Source organism: Priceomyces carsonii (genome assembly GCF_900007245.1).
Source record: "Priceomyces carsonii strain CBS4050 genome assembly, scaffold: Debaryomyces_carsonii_scaffold_1, whole genome shotgun sequence".
Lineage (NCBI taxonomy): Eukaryota > Fungi > Ascomycota > Pichiomycetes > Serinales > Debaryomycetaceae > Priceomyces > Priceomyces carsonii.
This window is the reverse complement of record NW_026946674.1, coordinates 1,784,144-1,804,521: the sequence shown is the minus strand read 5'-3', so window position 1 is coordinate 1,804,521 and position 20,378 is coordinate 1,784,144. Positions and strand designations below refer to the sequence as shown.

The following is a 20,378-nucleotide window of genomic DNA, read 5'->3' as shown; positions in this document are numbered from 1 at the left end:
TCATGAAATGTGAAGTTATTTGAAATGCACTTCTTACGTACAAATCAGTATTTAAAAAATAATCGAATATAAAATATTATTAAACACGGGTAGCTGTGTTTGTATTTTTCTTTCTCCTAATCCTGCAATAGGCTCTTGTCATGGAAGTAATCTTTTAAAAAGGTACTGCCCTTATAAAGATTTAAATGGTTATTTGTTTTGTCCAAGACGTCAAGACCGCCAATCTGATAAACGAACAGATTTATCAATGATTTAGATAACTCTTTCGAATCTCCACAAGAATCCCACCACATTCCGCCTCCTAAGTCCTTCAGAATTACAAATTGGGCCTTGATTCTGGCGGACTTCTCATTGTCGTAACAAATAAATTGTTTCGTCGAGTCATCGTAGCAGAAAGCGCTAACTTTATGACTATCAAAGGACTCTCGAAAACCTTTAGGAGGTATTAACTTGTAATCAATTGTATCTCCTTTAATTCTGTTTTTCGGATGTGAATTTACATTAAAGCTTTGTCCAATTCTTGGAGCGTTCACTCCATGAAAGACTCGTCCATATAAAGGCATTCCCAATATTAATTTCTCAGGTTTAATACCTTTTTTGATATAGTGGTTTATAGTGTCAGAGCAATTAAGATTGTTGTCTCCATTAAATCCAAATAAATTTGAATGATAAGCGGTCTTATCTGACCAAGATTCTCCATTAAAATCGTAACACATCACATTCCAGAATGATAAATACCTATCCAACTCTTTTAAGTCCAAAATGTTAAGCTGTTCCTTTCCAGCAGGAGAAGCAATGGTGAGTAAGAGGTCAGTAGATATCTTATCCATTTCAGATCTCAATTCGTGAAGAAGCTTGACCAATAGCTCATTCTCCTGAGAGTTGTTTGGGTATTCCCAATCTATATCTAGACCATCAAAACCGTATTCCTTGAGATGCCAGATCAGACTCTGAATAAACTTCAGTCTTTTATGTGAGCTCGTCGTAACGTTTTTAAAAGCTTCTGCAGAACCCCAACCACCTATAGATGCGGATACTTTCATATGCCTATTTAACTGTTTTAACTCAAATATTTGTTTGAGACTACCAGTTATTTTCTTATCTGAATTTCTAGGAGATTTCAAAGGCAATTGAGCATCACACCATTCGTCGCTAAGTTTTAAAGCACCAGTATCCTGATTTATAGCTAAAAAGGCGTAAAATAGATTCGTAATTAAGTCAGCTGGGACATCAATTGCAAAATGCTTTCTTTCATAGACAGACCAATTGGAGTAATAGACGCAAGTTCTGAGGCCCTTAATATCAACAGAATCCTTCTTCTTTGTATGAAAAAACATTTATCTTACCATATAAAGCTGATTAATTTGGTGTAATATGATCGCTATTTAATTGATATGTGTCTTATTTATTGCTTGTGATATCCGGCACAAAAACTTGTCATTTGCAACTTTGCGGAAAAAATATAAAAATCGAGTATTAAAATCAAATCTCGTGATGGCAAACAAGTAAATGCTTCATAATCAAACGTAGAAAGTAATGTCAGAAACAGTTAGAATATTGGAGATTCCGCTAGAAATTCCCTCGAAAATTGAGCCGAATACAAGAATTCAAAAAGATGATTGCATCTATTGTTTTGATACAGCAGATAATAACCCTTCGGGATTAGATATTTGTCTAAAGTGTTATCAATCTTTTTCAAGAGGGGCACTTAATCATACAAAGGAGCATTATGAGACATGCGGGCATTGGATTTTTTTGAACATAATAAAAGTGTTGAGACCTGACTACGAACGTAATCAATACGTTGATGAGAAAGGTGAACGGAAACAAAAAATAGCTAAAATTCAAGTTAGAGATTTAACGGAAGAAGAAACATATGACTTAAGCTATCTGGTATATGATATTCGTCATCAGAAGTCTTATATACTTGAGCAGCTATCTCCCGAGTTTCACAATTTAGTTTCAGATATTTTATCAGCCAATTCGGCTGGAAGGCAGGATGAGATCAAAGCTTGGGAACAAGAGGTACTTCCATGCGAACATTCAGTTGAATTTGAACAAGTTCCTAATGAGTCGCTTGATTTAAGCAAATGTCTGATGTGCGAATTGAAGGAGAATTTATGGATTTGCTTACATTGTGGGGCTATAGGGTGCGGTAGAGAACAATTTGGCTCATCTTTGAAAGGAAACTCACACGCATTAAAGCATTATGAATTGTCAGGACATTCAATCGCAATTAAACTTGGATCGTTAAGCGCCGTCGACGAGGACAGCTATGATGCATATTGTTATAAATGTAATGATGAAATAAAAGTTTTCGACGTTGTAAACAAGTTATCTTCGTTCGGAATCGATTTGCAAAAAGCTAAGAAGACAGAGAAAAGTTTGGTAGAACTAAATTTAGACCAAAATTTGAGCTGGGATTTCAAGTTGGACGGGCAGAATGGTGAGAAGCTCGAACCAATATTTGGACCAGGGTTAACTGGCTTCCAAAACTTAGGCAACTCATGTTACATCAATTCCGTGCTTCAGGCGTTATTTAGCCTTGACAACTACAAGGCGTACTTCCAGAATGAGAAATTCTCCCATGATGTTGATCCTACCAAGGACTTGAGATCTCAATTAATCAAGATATTTGACGGCCTTTTAAGCGGAAGATACTCTTTCCCAGCATCCTCAGATGACGATGGGTATCAAATCGGTTTGAAACCGTCTACATTCAAGACATTAATTGGCGAAAATCATCCTGAATTTAAAACTCTGAGACAGCAAGATGCGTATGAATTCTTGTTATACTTTTTAGATAAAGTCGATAACGAACTCGGTATTTCCCTTGATAAAGATTTTAACTTCTTATTTGGAAACAAAGTTGTTTGCTCGTCGTGTTCAGCAGCAAAACTTAAAGATGAGCTTATTGATAATTTATCACTTCCCATTGAAGAAAAAGTAATAGCAGTAGACGAAGAAACGGGAAGAAAGATTTATGAACAGACGAACTTGAAGACCTCCTTTGAAAGCTATTGTGGCCCTGAGACGATAGAAGGTTACAAATGCGACCATTGTAATGCCAAATCGACCACTGCTGTAAGGTCCACGGGATTCAGTACATATCCCAAGTATTTGATAGTCAACATAAATAGAATCAAGTTGGAGAACTGGGTTCCTACAAAGGTAGACGTGCCTATCGATATTCCTTATGAGCTTGACTTACGAAATTTTGCTGCACCAAAGATAAAGGATGACGAAATCAAAGTTTCAGAGAATAGAGATGATAATCGGGACGACTTTACTCCAAACGAGGAGTCTTTCACAATGCTCTTGAGCATGGGATTTCCAGAGGAAAAATGTATAGCAGGTTTAAAAAATACGGGAAACGGAAACGCCGAGGACGCAATGAATTGGATTTTAGCCCACTTGGATGATATAGATGAAGATGCTGTAAATGCTTCTGCTGACTCCTCTAATAAGCCGACTGATGATCCGATTGCAAACCTAACGAGTATGGGATTTTCTGAACTTTTGGCCAAGAAGGCACTTACCTTGTTTAATGATCCTAATGCTGCCGTGGAGTGGCTCTTCGAAAATCCAGATGACGATGGTGTCATACCCGAAACCATTTCCAGGGTTGACCTTCGATCCGAAAAGGAGCAGTTAGTAAAGGCCCTTCTACAATCGCCACAGCAGAATTCGAAGTATGCCATTAAGGCTGTAATTTGTCACAAGGGATCTTCCCCACATACAGGTCACTACGTCCTGTTCATTAGAGAAGATGCTAAGAACAAAACAAGTTGGGTTTTGTTCAATGATGAAAAAGTAGTTTTATGCGACGAATCAAACTTGGAAGACATAAGAAACAATGCATATATCTATATATTCGAACAAAAGGAATAATAGCCGGCTTCATAATTTTTTAAATGCATAAAAGTACAGTTTAGTATTTCCTGGAGCTTCTAGGTGCTTCTTGTAGTTTTACAATGATTATAATGCTTATAAAATTTAAACGATTCGTATTATTAATGGTGTCTCGCCTATTTGCAGCTCTATGACTAACTTTTTTTTTTTTTTTCTATATAACTGAAAAAAAAAAATTACTCGATTGAGTCTTGCAAGCAATTTACGTTGAATTCATATCTATTTGTTTCAATAAGAAAGGCAGACTAATCTGATAGTTGAACATAACGCTTTAAAATGTTTATTACAAACGAGCATATTGGGGATAGGCTGCGCTTGGAGGACTGGAGAAGTAAGTACAACAACGTGCAAATTTCTGCGATGACCGATACTAACACATGAAAGTTCGTGGATATGATCCTCTTGTGGCACCAGACTTATTACAGCACGAATATAAATTATCTGAAGTGTCTCAGAAAACAATTTTGGAAGGAAGAGACCAAACCTGTGACATATTGAATGGAAAAGATGATAGGTTGGTGATAGTTGTTGGACCTTGCTCTATTCATGATCCTGCTGCGGCATTAGACTACGCTGAGAGGTTGAAGAAGGCTTCGGATAAACATAAGGGTGAACTCCATATTGTTATGAGAGCATATCTTGAAAAGCCGAGGACGACAGTTGGATGGAAAGGCTTAATCAATGACCCGGATATCGATGGTTCATTTCACATTAATAAAGGGTTGAGAATTGCTAGAAAATTGTTTACTGATTTGACTGAGAAGTTGCCAATAGCTGGAGAAATGCTTGACACAATTTCTCCTCAATTTTTGTCAGATTTATTCTCTGTTGGGGCGATTGGTGCAAGAACAACAGAATCCCAGTTGCATAGGGAGTTGGCTTCTGGATTATCTTTTCCGGTAGGATTCAAGAATGGTACCGATGGAACTTTAGGAGTTGCAGTAGATGCTATGAGAGCAGCTTCTCACCCTCATCACTTTTTATCTGTTACCAAACCTGGTATTGTTGCAATCGTTGGGACTGAAGGAAACAAAGACTGCTTTGTAATCTTGAGAGGAGGAAAATCAGGTACAAACTACGATGAGAAATCCGTTAAAGAAGCAAAAGAACTGTTAATCAAAAGCAAGATTATGTCGGATGAAAAGCCAGATGCAAGAATAATGGTCGACTGTTCGCACGGAAATTCTAGCAAGAATCATAGAAACCAACCAAAGGTTGCTGCTGAGGTAGCGAGACAGGTAGCTAATGGCGAAACTGCAATTTGTGGTTTGATGATTGAATCTAATATTGTTGAAGGAAGACAAGATGTTCCTCCACCAGAGAAGGGAGGTAAAGATGCCTTGATATATGGTTGCTCCATCACAGATGCTTGTATATCATGGGAGGATACTGCGGAGGTCTTGGACACATTGGCGAACGCTGTCCGGTCCAGAAGAGAATCGAAATAAGCTTCTTTCTGTAATTAAATATCTATAATTAAATATCTGTAATTAAATATCTTTCTATAATGAAATTTATGTTGAATCTAAAATACATTTTAAGACTTATAGACTAATTATAATACCGTACTCTTATGTACAAAGTTAATATCGCCACTGCTCTGTAAGCAATTAAGCATGCAATTAGACCACCAAAATATGATCTTAAGTCAATATTAAGATTATAGTATTCTAAAACCTTCTTGCCTGTATCAAGAGTACATTCGACTGAACCGCAGTCAAAATCCTGATTCTTAAATCCTAACCTAGAGCATATCCCGACGGCATATTTGGCGGGATTAATGTAATTAATTCCGTAGAAAAATGAGGGCATATTGATTGACATTGTTCCTCCCATAAAAATAGCGACAATTACCAAAGATGACAATACGTTCAAGGCTATTCCCAAGTGACTGAAAACACTGTTGACAACAATACCTAAAGATTCACCACAATTTATTAATGCTAGTCCCGAGAGAAACATACTGAAATACATACTTGCATTCCGTGGAAGACCGCAAGCAAACACTATGAATACCGCAAATATTAAACTTGGAATTATTTCAGTCGGTAACTCGAGTAGTAAATATGATGCACTAAATTCAAGAACACCGTAAAGACCGTCTTCATACTCCTGATAAAACAAATTTCTTTCAATAGGATATAATGAAATATTGTTGACTAGTCCAACATAATACAAATTCATAACTTCTTGAATCAAACCTAATCTGTTGTTGACACCATCATTTGAATTCCTCAATGGTGCAAAATACAAAGCAATTACGACCGCCTGGAAGATAGTCTGACCAGCCCTTGAAATAAGAGCATCTTTGGTTCTCACAGAATTGACAAACTGCCTTTTCACGATTGCAGTCAAGGTATAGGAAGAAGGGAGGCTTTTTTTTTCAAGGGCCCCGAGATCGATCGCATCTTTAGAATCATGAAATTCTATAGTTGGAGATCTAACACTCCAAGACGAAACAATACTTTCAACTCTCTTGGCCACCATATCATCATCATCATTGATTCCAGGAGACATTAAGTCAAGAGCATAGTCTGCAATATTCTTATCCTCTGGAACATCTAACCCAATAGAGTTAAAATAATCCCTTAGATAAGATGCAACACCACTATACATGACACGCCCACCTTTAGCAAAAAGTAATAGCATACCAAACTGACTGAATATGGCCTCGCTAGGTTGATGTATTGTGAGGATAATTGTTCTTCCTTCTTTACTCAAATTGTTTAAAAGCGTCAATAATGCCCCTGCAGACCTCGTGTCTAAGCCTGACGTTGGCTCGTCAAGAAATAAAATGCGTGGTTTTGACAAAAGCTGAATACCAATAGATAGTCTCCTTCTATTTCCATTTGAGATACCTTTTATGTACTCAGACCCGACCAAGGTATCGGCACAATCTACAAGCTCAGTCTTTCGTAACATTGTGTTCACAATAAGCGGAATCTTGTTGTGGTCTTCAAGTGGGAGCCTTAGTCTTGCTTGGAAGTATAACGTTTCCCTCACAGTTAGCCTAGGCATTAATGCATTATCATGCTGAGTAACATAAGCAGATAATTTTGCTAATTGAGAATTCAAAATTTGATGGGAGCCATTAAGATAAATAGCCCCAGTCGATTTATATTTAAATGCTAGCCTATTAGCGAGAAAATTAAGAAACGTAGTCTTCCCACTTCCCGAAGGACCCATGATAGCATTGACAGTTCTTGATTTGAACACCGATGAAACATCCAGCAAAAGCTTCTTTTCAAATTCTCCATTTCTTCTCAAAGTAAACCTCGGAGGAACCACGCTTAGGTTAATATCTTTAACACTAATATCAAGATCATTACAGGTAGTATCAGAATCTACTCGGGCAGCATCGTTCAACAGGTTGTCATTGTAATTGACATCTGTATAAGTAGTTGTTTGAAGATAAGTGATATCAGAATTAGTACCAGATTTAAAAACTTTCTCAAGCGACGATTGTCTTCTGATTTCTTGGCTTTCTTTTTCAATATCCTTCATAGAGCTTCCGTCGTCCTGAGTATCTTCTTCGTCTTCTTCTTCTTCATCATCTTCTTCTTCTTCGTCACCTATTTTGTTTTGCTTGGTTTGAGCGACAGATGATTCAAGATTCTTGAAAGTTAAAGTAAAAGCAGACAAAATATTGAAACCGAAGTACCAAGCTACCAATATTCCTATAGGCTCTTGTATCCAATTTTTAGGAAAACTGAGTATATCTAGTTGATAGTTCCCTGTATACTGAACACAACTATCACTACCAGATTCATAGGGACAACTTCCAATCCAGTCAGTGTATTGATTAGCACATAATGCGCCAAATGCATACCAGAAGTACGCTATATATTTAGTCCATCTGACGTAGACTGGAATGGTACCTGCGTTAACAAAAAAACCGCATGCACTATTTTGCAATTGGTAAAACACGTTTGTTAATAAGGATGACACAGCGAAGTCTGGAGCTACTGCAAAAAGCAAAAGACCTGCTGAAATACCATTAACAGTAACTAGAAGAGTTACAGCCCAATAGATTAGAAAATAGCTTCCACTTCCTTCAATTCTCAATCCGAACATGAAGTACGTAATGACAGAATAAATGATTGAAATAGGAACTTCTTCCAAGAAAAACTTACCGAGCTTTCTCGAAAGAACAAACCCTGGAATGCTAACGCAATTTTCTTGATATTCTCGCAAGAAACAAACTCCATCAACAGACCAGAGACGCTCTATTTCTATGTACATCGGACAAAACCCTATAACCTCAAGAACGACATAGAGGCAAGAAGTAGTTGCTCTGATACCAGCCAAATCCAGTCCGGGTTTGAAGAAGAGCCATCCTGAAACAATTCCAAAGAACAATGCTAATCCATTTAATGCAAGCAAAGAGCTCTTATCTCTTAAAGTAAGAAGATGGACTCTTTTTGTTAGGACGAATACTTCTCTAAAGAATGAAATTTTCTCATCACTACTCTTGGAAAATTGTCTCACATTCTCCTCAAAATTTTTCTGCATTTCCTTCTCACTCAATATAATAGGGATCGAGTTAGAGTAAGAACGCCAATGCGCTACAAGCTTTTCAATTCTTTCAGCCGTCTTCTCTTCTCGTAGCTTTGATGTAGAATCCTTAGCTGATAAGCCTAATATGGAATCAAAAGCATTCTTTGCTCTTTTTATTTGGTCTCTCGCAAAATCTAGGCTAGCAAAATACGACGGGGAATCCACGAAAGTACCGTAGTAAACAATTCTTCCACCGCTTGTTAATAAACAAATTTTGTCGAACAAGTAAGTGATTTCCCTTCTTGGTTGATATATGGATAATATCACTGTGATTCCTATCTCAGGAGATGCCAATTTCTTTAGCATTTGCATTAATTTCAACGAGCTTGAGGTATCTAATCCAGTCGTAGGTTCATCGAGGAAGAGAATTGATGAATTGGACAAGAGTTGAATTGCAAGCGATACTCTTCTTCGTTCGCCTCCTGAAAAATGCGTTTCCTGTGTCCCGAAGGAGCATATGACCTCATCAGATAGATGGTTGAGTTCTAAAATGGACATTAATGACTTGATCAATTCTATTTTCTCATTTGAGGTAGCTGAGGGTGGCAATCTTAAATCGGCCTGATATTTGAGTGTTTCATAAAGAGTTAATCCAGGTAGAAAAACATCTCGTTGCATCAAATACCCGTATCTGATCTTTTTGGGGCCACCGTCTTGAAGGTATTCCACGGATCCTTTAAATTCTAACTTTTTATTATGCAAATTAAGTCTTTGGGATAAAACATTGAGCAAGCTTGTCTTCCCAGTGCCCGATCCTCCCATCACAGCTAAAAGCTCACCACTTCCTAGTTCAAATGAGATGTTATCTAATATGTTTCTTGAACCGCGGTCAGACTCAATGTCATTTTTACGTTTTGACCTTACACCTACTGTGAGATCTCTGACCCGCAAATGTACCCTATCCTTAGGATCCACTCTTAGTATGTTCAAAATATCCATTTGCGACCATTAAAACCTCATAATTAGGTACTCAATCTATTACAAATTGCGAGCATTAGATAAATATACAAATTGGTGCGCAACAGAAAAAAAAATATATTTCAAAGCGCAACTTTCATTAACAAATAGAGCAGTTGAGGTCTCTGCAAGACCTCATCGCTTATTATGCCGCATCACTATTTGCGCTCAGAAAGCCAGAACCCAAGAATAAAAATATTGCTAAAATAATAAAAGATGAATACATTAGGAATATATATGCGTGAGGATTGAATTACTCATCAAACAATAATTTAATCTCTTCAATTCTCCGCTTTCGGCGCTCGTCCTCTTCTACTATGACCACTTCACCGAGCTGTTTTTTGCGCTCTTGTATTTTAAGCATTTTTGATTCTATACTGTTTTCCACAATAAAGCGCACTACTGTTACATTCTTGTCTTGCCCTATGCGGTGAATACGGTCAATTGCTTGTTCTTCCACATTTGGCAGCCACCACGGGTCCATCAAGACCGCGGTAGAACATGAGGTTAAGTTGAGACCCACACCACCAGCTTTTAATGATAATAACAAAATAGTAATCTTGTCGGAATTCACCGAACGGTCACTGAATTTGTCTAAGATGCGCTGTCGTTCCTTCAATGATAATCTTCCATCAAATTTATATATGACAACTTTTGAGCCAAGATGAGACTCAATTTCTGTTTCAAGAATATCCAAGAATGACGAGAATTGTGAGAACACTATAAGCTGTTCCCCTATTCTATTTTCCTGCCTGATAAAGTTTATCAAAGCCTGAATTTTGGAGGATATTTTAGTTTGATCATAAAGATAAAGCTGGAAATCTAGTTCGATATTGCTATCAGCCTTGAAAACTGTAACTTTATCTTGATTCAATATTCTCACTTTAAAGAGTTTTGATTTAAATATCGGCTCCCGACAGTTAGGACATAATGGAGTTTGGTTAGACGAAACCTGGAAGTCTATATGCTCTAGAATACAATCTAGACAAAAGCAATGACAGCAAGGCGTTATAGACAATTCCTGAATTTGAATGGGTGATTCAGTACAAATAGAACATTCTGAATTCACTAATTTGAAATTTTGGTAAATATAATTCATAGCCTTTTGGACTTCGTCTTCAGATTCAACATCACTCTTGAATTCGCCTTTTAACTGAGCCTTCATTTGCTGACTTTCGCTCAATCCATCTTCACTGTTATCGACCTCCTCTTCAATATCATTTAAGGTCCCCACTAAGTCAGTATGGCAACATATTTGTCTTAATCGCAAAATATGTGTCAATATCTGAGAATACCGCTTCAATAACAGACCACTTTTCATTCCTTCTTTGAAAGAGTTCGATGCTCTATTCTTAAACCAATTATATACCGCTTCTTCATACTTATTAAACTTTATGTGCTTTATTATGACATCCTTCGACGGTAGTTCAATGAGAGGCTTTCCATCTTTCAGCTTCATGTCTTTCGTCCTTCTCAAAAAAATGGGATCTAAAATATGCTTGATGACTTCGAATGTTTGCAGCATTTCGTTCAGCTCAAAAGGCAGACTAACAAAAGTTCGCCAATAAGATATATTTGACCATGGTTCTAAGTTTAAAAATCTTACCAAGGAATATAAGTCATCCAATCTATTAATTATAGGTGTTCCAGTTAGCACCCACCTCCTTGACAGAGATAATTCAAACACTGCTTTTGCAATTTTTGTATTTCTATTTCTTATGATATGGCCCTCATCAATTATAATTCTGAAAAACTTAAGAGAAAATAGTCCCAAAGGAAAACCCTTCTTAGATCGTTTAAAGTACTCACTTGCTATTGTGCCATATGTCGTTATTACTACAACAGGCACATTTTTATTATTTCTCGATAAGAGAGCCCGTAAATCAGATTCTGTATTTCCTCCATAATAAATTAGACATCTATGATTGGGATTATTGTTTGATCTTTCAAATTCACTTTTCCATTGCGAAAGCAAAGACATGGGTGAAACAACTAAGGTGGATCTGTAAGCATAATTTTTTTCGATCGAATCTGAATCTACAGAGTCATAAGGAACAGAATTTATCAACGATAAAGCGGATATCGTCTTTCCTAGACCCATTTCATCTGCTAATATTCCACCCTTTACCGTGACTTTAATCACTGGTTTATCAATAGACATTTCTCCGCTGTACATGTTAGCATAAAAAAAAGAAGTCGAGCAGAGAACTTCTTCTGAAGACTTATTTGCTTCAATGGACCGATCATTGGGCCAAGCATACTTTTTCCATAAGGGATTTAGATGACTATCACGTTTCATAATAATATTACTTTTGGACTGAGAAGACAAGGTAGCCCCATCATCAGTTTTAGATAATTGCTCCAACATTTCTATCTCACTTTCCCGAACCAACATCCACCCTAAACCGATCCTTTGATATTTACGTAAGTCAAGGTTAAAGTTTTTTTTTGGAGGTGTGGTGGTGTCCGGCAAGTTTTCAAGAAAATGAATAGGATTGTTGTTTTGATAGATTTCTTTCAAATGATCAAGATTAATGTCTTCAGCACTATTTGCTACTCCTTCACTCTTAAAGTCGTCGTTTATCAATTGAACTGATGACCCATCTCCAGGACTTTCTTCATGTTTGCAGGGTGATATTCCAAGGCATTCAAATAAATGTGATACTGCAAATTGCCTATGCCTTAAAATTGACTCTTTTTCGTTTTCTATTGTGGCACTTCCGTCGAATATTTTTTTCTTCTTTTTCACAGGTGAATTGTGGTCATTATCTGGGATATTAGAGATATCCTCAAATGCATTACTTTTTAGAAAACAATCGATCTGAACATAGAATGAATCACCAATAGATAATCTTTTACTCGTACTCAACATAACAGTGGTATCAAATTCTGCGATATCCAAGTCAAGCAAAGGCGCTATTATACGAGTGATATCCTCCGATATTCTACCAATTTCTCGTGAGTATTCCTTATCTGATTTTGGGACTGTAAATACTCTCACAGTCACTAGCCCATTATTTTTTGAACTCTTTGTTACTAGTTTCTTAAGCTCAAGCTTCTCCGTATATTGAAGAGGTTTCATAGTTGGCCTTGTTGCCCAGGCCTGAACGTTTAATGATCCAATGTATTTATGCCATTTACGACTACTTGAAATCAGATTGTCATCGACGACTTCTATTTGAGTAACTTCTGGACGACGTTGCTTGTCGTTACTATCATTCAAAGCTTTATCCTCGTAAGTATGTGACAAATAATCGTTGATGGCCAACGTAAGATTATTCGGCTGCTTAAAGTATCTTTTATATAAAGATTCAACGATCAGAGAATCTAAGTGCCCAAGCACAGATTTGAGTTGATCTTCAAATGATTTGAACGTGTTGTTTGCACTCGATTTCGAAAAATCTTCAGCCTCTATAATTTCAACGTCATCAATTATCTGCTCTTCATGAGTCTCTTCTTTGTCATTCGCTATCGGCCCTAAACCAGGTGCAGATTCGCTTTTTATTACACTATTAGGACCATGGATCGGATCAGATGTCTCGGTATCGAAATATCTCCTTTTCTTGACCATGTCCCAAGTTGGTCATTGCTTAAGCTAAATTCGAAGGCACAGATATGGCAATCTCAAAAATTAAAATTGGCCGCTAATCATTGCAAAATCGAGACGAAAGGTTTTAATAAAATTACAAACTTATATAGTACATTAGTAGATAAAATTTTTTTTCAAAGAACTAGGTACTTGGGATTAAGCATACCTTTATCCTGGTTCGAATCTACCCCATTTTGCTTACACCATTGTTCTAAATTTCCTAAAAGAAGTAACACGTCCCCCGTTACAGAATCTCTTTTCAATAACTTCATGTATTCTAGTGTCATTAAGAGATCTTCTTTCCTAAATCCTGTTTCATCTGCCAAATTATCAAGGGTAAACGAATCTCCTTTTCCATAATTGGATGCTATTACATAGGCAAGCTTTTTTGACCAAAACTTCAAGTATGTAACCTTGCCGTACGGCGATAAAGGAAGCTCTGGACCGCTTCTTGCTTGTCTAGATACTTCTTGAGCGAGCACATAAGAGAACTCTATTAGTAAAGAGCCTAAATGTCTTCTTTGGTAAGGTGGGAACACGCAAATGCAAGCCAAGTTATTGTCTACGTCCCAAGAAAGGACCTCTTTTGAAAAAAAACCCATAGGTTTGAAATAGTCATTATTGGATTCCTTGCTGCCACGAAGTTCTTCCTTTCCGTAGATCACATAAAAGTCAAAATAGTCAACGTCATAGTACACAGACTTGTCATCCAAGAACAATTTACTGAAGAGTGATAGGTTCTGACAAAACCGCCTACCTTCAAAACCTCTTATTTTCCTAATTAAGTAAGGTGAAATTTCGTCTCTATAGAGAAGCTTGCCAATTTGCGGATTCGGGGATTTCATCTGACATACGACTCTGTGTTTTTCCATCGAAGAAGACTCAGAGCTATACTTGAGGCAATATTCACATACATATAAGGTGTCAATCCAGAATCCTTCGGCAGCTACTTCTAAGCCTGATGACTTGCTTAACCCTTTAATAGACAGTTCATTCTTTTTCAATAGTAAGTTTCGATACTCAAACCCTAGCATGGTGTGATTCAGAGGCATGAAGTAGGCTGCGTTTCCGTACCAAGTGTCAAACTCGTAGTCTCCCAACTGCACTCTCTTGATATTCCGTGTCTTCAACACTCCGTAGAAGCTATCTGACTTAACATTATGCAATACACCATCAGATAGTGTATTATTTGACATACCACTGAGAAGTCAAATGCCACTTCGTCGTTTAGAAGCCATTGAAATTTCTAGGTTCAATTTAGTGAATTTCTCCAGCATATAATTTTTCAAATCGATAAAACGCGTTACCAGCCGTAGATATCAATACGTCAGGATTCATACAAATTTTGTCATATATAAACGTAAAAATGCCTCCAAAGGGCTGGAGAAAGAATGCAGAGGGGAACTATCCTCATGCTAAAAATGATGACTCAATATCAATCGATGATTTATTGTTTCCAAAAGCTACGGTTCAAAAATTGGCTAAGAATATTTTGAATGCTGACAAAGATGGTAATGATACAAATATGATTATGGCCAAAGATTCGATATTAGCATTGCAGCGATCAGCAACGGTTTTTGTATCCAATATGCTCTTTAATGCAAGGCAAGTTTCCAAAAACAATTCAAGAAAAACAGTGAACGCTCTGGATATTATAAATGCCCTTGAAACCTCAGATTTCACTGGGTTCATACCAGAGGTAAAGCACAAGTTAGAAATCTACGAGGGGAGCCTATCTACTAGGAGAAAAGAAAGGCCTCAGAAGGCTGTGATTGAAGGTGAGTCCCAAGCAGAAGAGAGCCGAGATAAGGTAGCAAAAAGGTTAAAAGACAATAATGAAAATCCTATCACAAAAGGGATCGAGACTGCTGCGAATCAAGATGAAGAGGACGAGGAAGTGGAAGTGGACGAGGAAGAAGAGGTCGAGAATAAAGAGGAAGACGATGATGCTACCGATGACGTTATTGTGGAGGAGGAGGAAGATGTAGAGAAGGTGGTTGAAAATCCAATTGCCGCGCTACAAAAGGAAGAAAAAACTCTAGAAGAGCTCGAAGATGATCATCTTGTTGATGTTAGTATAATATCGCAAGATGAAGAAGATAATGAGGAAGATAGCGATTAACTAGTGTATATTTTTTGAATAAGTCGACCTTTTTTCAATGTCGAATGCATTTTCTATAAGTAGGAAGCCCACATTCCAATCCAATAAAAAAATAAAGAAGGAATAGGAAGAGGATTGTTAGTAGGATGATAAATTTGGTTTTATTGATCCACATTTTACGCCTAATTAATTGCGCCTTTTTCTGGAACATCAGCGCCGAACTCGCCAACCTATCAGTTTGGTCAACCAAAAGGTTGATCTTATCACCTCTTGCCATCAAATTATTTATGTTGTCAGTCATTATTTGTCTTACTTCATCGACTTCTTCATTTGCCAATAAAAGATGAGTAGGATCCGCGTCATATTGATCACTGCCGTCAATTTGGCTCCCTGGGTTTATTGAACCATAATTAGTTGAATGCTGTTTTAAATCCTGATTCGCTTCTTCATGCTTAATGATTTGATTCATCTTGAGCTTAAATTCACCTAATTTAATCTTACCATTTTGATCTGTAGATGACTCTTGCACCTTGATTCTAAACTCTACGTATCGATCAATAATCTTTTTCATAACAGACAAAATTACTATTTTGTTCATATTCTTATGCGTGATTACTATTACAGTAATCAAATCGTTACTTCCGTCACTATTTGCTACTACTTTTTTCATGAAATAGAGCGCCAAACGTGTGTTTGTAACCGAAGAGTTGGTTATTATTGGAATTGACCCGACTAGAGTTTTTGATGCATTTATTATCCCAAGCTCTTGTGAAATTATCTCTAAGCAATTTAAATTGTTGATAGAATGAACTAATTGGTAGTTTTCATATGTATATAAGGTCGTTGAATTAACTGTCAAAGTACAATGAATTACTTGTTAGGTTAGTCATATATTTCCTGTTTATATAGAAGAGTCGAATATGACTTACTTGATTTCAATAGGTCTGAACTCATCTTGGATCTGAGAAACAGATGTATTAATTTAGACAACAGTCAATTGAACCATTACTTGTCATGAGGGAAAGTTCAAGAGACTCAGATAATATCTAGAAACCAATCACGTGATGTCAAATTTCATTTAGTATCTAACTAACAAAAAAATGAGAAATAGGTAAGATGAGATGAGCATAGAGAGTAACGTATTTTGAAATAAATTTTTTTTTGTTCTCATGGGTAAATATAGAAAAAGGTTCAATGAAAAAGGTCGTTCTGGGATGCTTGCCAAGCAGGCAGAGCTTAAGAAGATCAGAAATCGGCAATTTACGAGACATCTAGAAGAAAGTGACGAGGAACCGGATGCGAAACAGGAGAAAGACCATCATGCGGATCCTAATGCTACTATACTTCAGCCGTTAAGTCAAGAAGAAAGAGAGGAAAGGAAGAGAAAAATTCACGATTCAGTCTATTCAACGAATGAGAAACAAGCTAAGATTGATAAGAATAAGAAAAAGAGATTGGATAAATACATAGAGCATCAGATAAAAAGAGAAGAGAAGAAAGCCTTGTTAGACAAATTAGCTACAACAATGGTTGATACAAGTATGCTTGCCTCAGTGAAGGAATTAGGCAAAGGAAAGAAAACGAAGAAAGAGGAATTCATAGAGGCTTTGAATCTTGAAAAGCAAGGAAGAGGAAATAGTGATACCAGAGATGTATTGTACGAACAACGTGAACTTAAGGAATGGCCCCAAGAAACTGAAATATCAAAGAGCGTATCTCCGACATTAAAAAATAATCAATATGGAGCTGAGGAAACGAACATTCTTGTAGATATGGAAGAGGATACCCACGATCAAGGATCTACTTTTATTGATAACCGTCCAGCTAAATTTGGTGGTTCTGGGGTTGGATTTCTGTTTGCGAATTTGAAAAAGACATTAAAGTCGAGTCCCAAAAAGAAGTACAGTTGGAGGAAACGTATAGAGCAAGAAACAAAGAAGAATATGGCGGAGGAAGACGACGAAGACTTCCTTTCAGGAAATGATAGTGTATTGGAAGAGGAATTGGCTGATGCATACGAAAATAACAATTCCGAAATTTTAAGTAATTCTCATAATAAGTTTGCATCAAGTCCAAGCAAAATCAATGATGATAGTGTTAGTGAAGAAAAAGAGCAGGAAGAAGAAGAGGAAGAAGAAGAGGAAGAAGAAGAGGAAGAAGAAGAGGAAGAAGAAGAGGAAGAAGAAGAGGAAGAAGAAGAGGAAGAAGAAGAGGAAAAAGAAGAGGAAAAAGAAGAAGAAGAAGAAGAAGAAGAAACAGATGATTCCTTATCACTGAGCGACGATATTTCGGATGAAAGTCCTAGACTTTTAAAAGATAAACCAAAGCATTCAGAAAACGCCGAATCTTTCAAAAATTGGGCAGCTTCACAAGTACGTACACTAGAGGGCCGTGAGACAATTGCTACTCTACCAGATTTACTGGATGAATTAAAAAAGCAATATTCAAAACCTACAATTCATGAAGAAGATTTTGTAAACTCATCAGATGATGACTTCATACCCTTAATAGATAACTTGGAGCGAAAGGCTTTCTTCGTCAATGTGGTTAGGCCCTCAGAAATTGAAGAACTGAGAATGAATCTTCCAGCATATGCCGAGGAACATAGAATAATGGAAGCCATTTATCATAACGATTGTATCATCATTTGTGGTGAAACTGGATCGGGGAAAACTACTCAGGTTCCTCAATTTTTATATGAAGCAGGATTTGGAAATCTCAAAAATGACCAGCATCCTGGAATGATTGGAATCACTCAGCCTAGAAGAGTCGCAGCTGTCTCGATGGCCGAAAGAGTGGGAAAGGAGTTAGGTTCTGAAGGTGGAAAAGTTGGATATCAAATAAGGTTTGATAGCACAGTTAAAAATGAGGGTCAAGAGAATGGAACTAGGCTCAAGTTTATGACTGATGGTATACTATTAAGAGAAATGATGGAGGACTTTTGTCTTAATAAATACTCCGCCATTATCATTGATGAAGCTCACGAGAGAAACATAAATACTGACATTTTAATTGGTATGCTTAGTAGGATTATAAAGCTCAGGAGGAAATATCACGAGAAAGAACCTTCAAAATACAAACCGTTGAAGCTTATAATCATGTCTGCTACCCTTAGAGTCTCAGATTTTTCTGAGAATAAACTTTTATTCAAAGTTCCACCTCCCGTTATAAACATAGAAGCAAGACAATTTCCTGTCAGCATCCATTTCAATAGAAAGACAGAATTTAATTACATCGATGAAGCTGTGAGAAAGGCATGCAAAATCCACAGTAAGTTACCCCCTGGTGGTATATTGATATTTCTCACAGGACAGAGCGAAATCCTTTCGGTTGTAAAGGACTTGAGAAAGCGATTTCCTTTTTCTCGTAAACTGAAGAAGGCAGATACATTGTCAGCGGATCCTGAAATTTTAACCGCTTCCTCTAAAAATATAGATTTGGAAGCTGAAGAAATCGATTTTAGCGTCGACTTAGTAAATGAGAAGGAAAACTATCATAGTTTTGAACTGGATGAAAACGACGACCTGCTGGAGGAGGAAGGATTTGATGAGGGCTTAGAACCAGACCAAACAGATTCTGATCCATTGTATGTCCTACCCTTATTCTCTCTTTTGCCCACCAAAGAACAAATGAAAGTCTTCCAAAAGCCTCCAAAAGGAAGCAGGCTCTGTATTGTGGCAACAAATGTTGCCGAAACTTCTTTGACCATTCCAGGTATTAGATACGTTATCGATTGTGGCCGTTCAAAGGAGCGTAAGTTTAATGATGAAACAGGAGTGCAATCTTTTGAAATTGACTGGATTTCTAAGGCTTCTGCCGACCAGAGAGCAGGAAGAGCAGGAAGAACCGGCCCAGGACACTGCTATAGATTGTTTTCCTCCGCTGTATATGAAAATTTTTTCCCTCAATTCAGCAAGCCTGAAATTTTGAGGATGCCATTTGAAAGTATTGTTTTGACAATGAAAGGCATCGGTATAGATCAAATAATTAATTTTCCATTTCCTACTCCCCCAGATAGAAAAGCTCTTAAACGAGCAGAAGAAATTTTATGTTTCCTTGGAGCTTTAAATAACATCGACAAGAGAATAACACAATTGGGAAAAACTATGGTGTTATTTCCATTGAGTCCCCGTTTTGCAAAAATTTTAATTATTGGAAACCAACATGGGTGCTTACCTTATATTATTGCCATAGTTTCAGCATTGTCAATTGGCGATCCTTTTATTTACGAGCATGAACTTGGAATTGAACAGACCAAGTCCTTAGAGCAGGAGGTTGATGGCACCGGAGAAGAAGAGCTATCGCAACAAGATGAGGAGCTGAGACGTAAACTTAGGGTCAATTACTTTAAATCAAAAGCGGCGTTCTCTCGTCTCGATAAGAATAGTGATGCACTAAGGCTTCTTTCTGCCGTATGTGCATTTGATCATGTACCTAATCAGAAAAGGAATGACTTTATGAGAAACAATTTTCTACGGATGAAAATAATGGAAGAGATTGTTAAGCTTAGAAAGCATGTTAAGCAGATCGTCAATTCAATCATGTCCCGTGAGTCCATTGCGGCAGTGAACTTTAGTGAAAAATTAAATGTGCCTACGAAAAAACAAGTGACGGCCATAAAGCAAATGATAGCATCAGGTTATATTGACCAAATAGCTTTGAGGGGAGATATTGCCTCTTCAGATGTCAAGCTTCAGACGAAAATGGGAATTATAAATATACCATATGTTACATTATTCAATAATAGAGAAACTGATGAGGAATTTGACCCTTACGTTTATATCCACCCAAATTCGATTATTGTGAGCTCAGGTGACTTGCCTCCATCTTATTTGGTCTTTTCTTCTTTAAACTTAAGGCAAAGTAAACGGGCAGATGGAAAATCTAGACTCTTAATGAAACCATTGGTTGACTTGTCAAACACACAGATCGCTAATATCGCGAAAGGTTCTAGTTTGATTTCTTATTCGAAACCTCTCGGCCACCCATACGCTCCAAAGAATCTTACGTCAAGTAAAAGAGAATGCTACGTTATTCCCAGATTAGGAGAAATTTTGGGAACTGGGAAGGTTGGATGGGATCTTCCAGTAATAAAGGTTGTGCAAGTGAAGAAGAATGGTGCATGGGTAATAAGTAGCTGATTTAGGTAGCTAGTTTAAAAATGTATATAAATGTCACGCATCTAATAATGTCGCGATTCCTTCGCAATGTCGTACGAGTCTTGTCTTTGTTTTGATTCGAGTTACTGAAAATTTCGCTACT

General features: G+C 37.1%; 9 protein-coding genes across 9 annotated transcripts; 4 read left to right on the top strand and 5 right to left on the bottom strand.

The window, feature by feature from the left end:
- Positions 1-116: 116 nt before the first annotated feature.
- CHT4 (putative chitinase) lies at positions 117-1,337 on the bottom strand (the record flags this gene model as incomplete). Its single annotated transcript, XM_062956937.1, has 1 exon — positions 117-1,337. The coding sequence occupies one exon, from the start codon at positions 1,335-1,337 to the stop codon at positions 117-119; it is 1,221 nt and encodes a 406-aa protein (XP_062807829.1).
- Positions 1,338-1,536: 199 nt separating this feature from the next.
- PRCAT00001005001 (ubiquitin-specific protease) lies at positions 1,537-3,891 on the top strand (the record flags this gene model as incomplete). Its single annotated transcript, XM_062956936.1, has 1 exon — positions 1,537-3,891. One exon carries the CDS (start codon positions 1,537-1,539, stop codon positions 3,889-3,891), a length of 2,355 nt encoding a protein of 784 aa, XP_062807828.1.
- A 398-nt stretch (positions 3,892-4,289) lies between these two features.
- ARO3 (3-deoxy-7-phosphoheptulonate synthase) lies at positions 4,290-5,360 on the top strand (the record flags this gene model as incomplete). Its single annotated transcript, XM_062956935.1, has 1 exon — positions 4,290-5,360. One exon carries the CDS (start codon positions 4,290-4,292, stop codon positions 5,358-5,360), a length of 1,071 nt encoding a protein of 356 aa, XP_062807827.1.
- A 103-nt stretch (positions 5,361-5,463) lies between these two features.
- ROA1 (Roa1p) lies at positions 5,464-9,408 on the bottom strand (the record flags this gene model as incomplete). The annotated part of the gene is made up of 1 exon (XM_062956934.1): positions 5,464-9,408. One exon carries the CDS (start codon positions 9,406-9,408, stop codon positions 5,464-5,466), a length of 3,945 nt encoding a protein of 1,314 aa, XP_062807826.1.
- Positions 9,409-9,679: 271 nt separating this feature from the next.
- Positions 9,680-12,997, bottom strand: PRCAT00001002001 (DNA helicase; the record flags this gene model as incomplete). The annotated part of the gene is made up of 1 exon (XM_062956932.1): positions 9,680-12,997. The coding sequence occupies one exon, from the start codon at positions 12,995-12,997 to the stop codon at positions 9,680-9,682; it is 3,318 nt and encodes a 1,105-aa protein (XP_062807825.1).
- Positions 12,998-13,149: 152 nt separating this feature from the next.
- Positions 13,150-14,211, bottom strand: SAS2 (Sas2p; the record flags this gene model as incomplete). Its single annotated transcript, XM_062956931.1, has 1 exon — positions 13,150-14,211. The coding sequence occupies one exon, from the start codon at positions 14,209-14,211 to the stop codon at positions 13,150-13,152; it is 1,062 nt and encodes a 353-aa protein (XP_062807824.1).
- A 170-nt stretch (positions 14,212-14,381) lies between these two features.
- Positions 14,382-15,137, top strand: DPB4 (DNA polymerase epsilon noncatalytic subunit; the record flags this gene model as incomplete). Its single annotated transcript, XM_062956930.1, has 1 exon — positions 14,382-15,137. The coding sequence occupies one exon, from the start codon at positions 14,382-14,384 to the stop codon at positions 15,135-15,137; it is 756 nt and encodes a 251-aa protein (XP_062807823.1).
- Positions 15,138-15,171: 34 nt separating this feature from the next.
- On the bottom strand, positions 15,172-15,786 carry PRCAT00000999001 (uncharacterized protein; the record flags this gene model as incomplete). The annotated part of the gene is made up of 1 exon (XM_062956929.1): positions 15,172-15,786. The coding sequence occupies one exon, from the start codon at positions 15,784-15,786 to the stop codon at positions 15,172-15,174; it is 615 nt and encodes a 204-aa protein (XP_062807822.1).
- Positions 15,787-16,285: 499 nt separating this feature from the next.
- On the top strand, positions 16,286-20,257 carry PRCAT00000998001 (ATP-dependent RNA helicase; the record flags this gene model as incomplete). Its single annotated transcript, XM_062956928.1, has 1 exon — positions 16,286-20,257. One exon carries the CDS (start codon positions 16,286-16,288, stop codon positions 20,255-20,257), a length of 3,972 nt encoding a protein of 1,323 aa, XP_062807821.1.
- Positions 20,258-20,378: the final 121 nt, after the last annotated feature.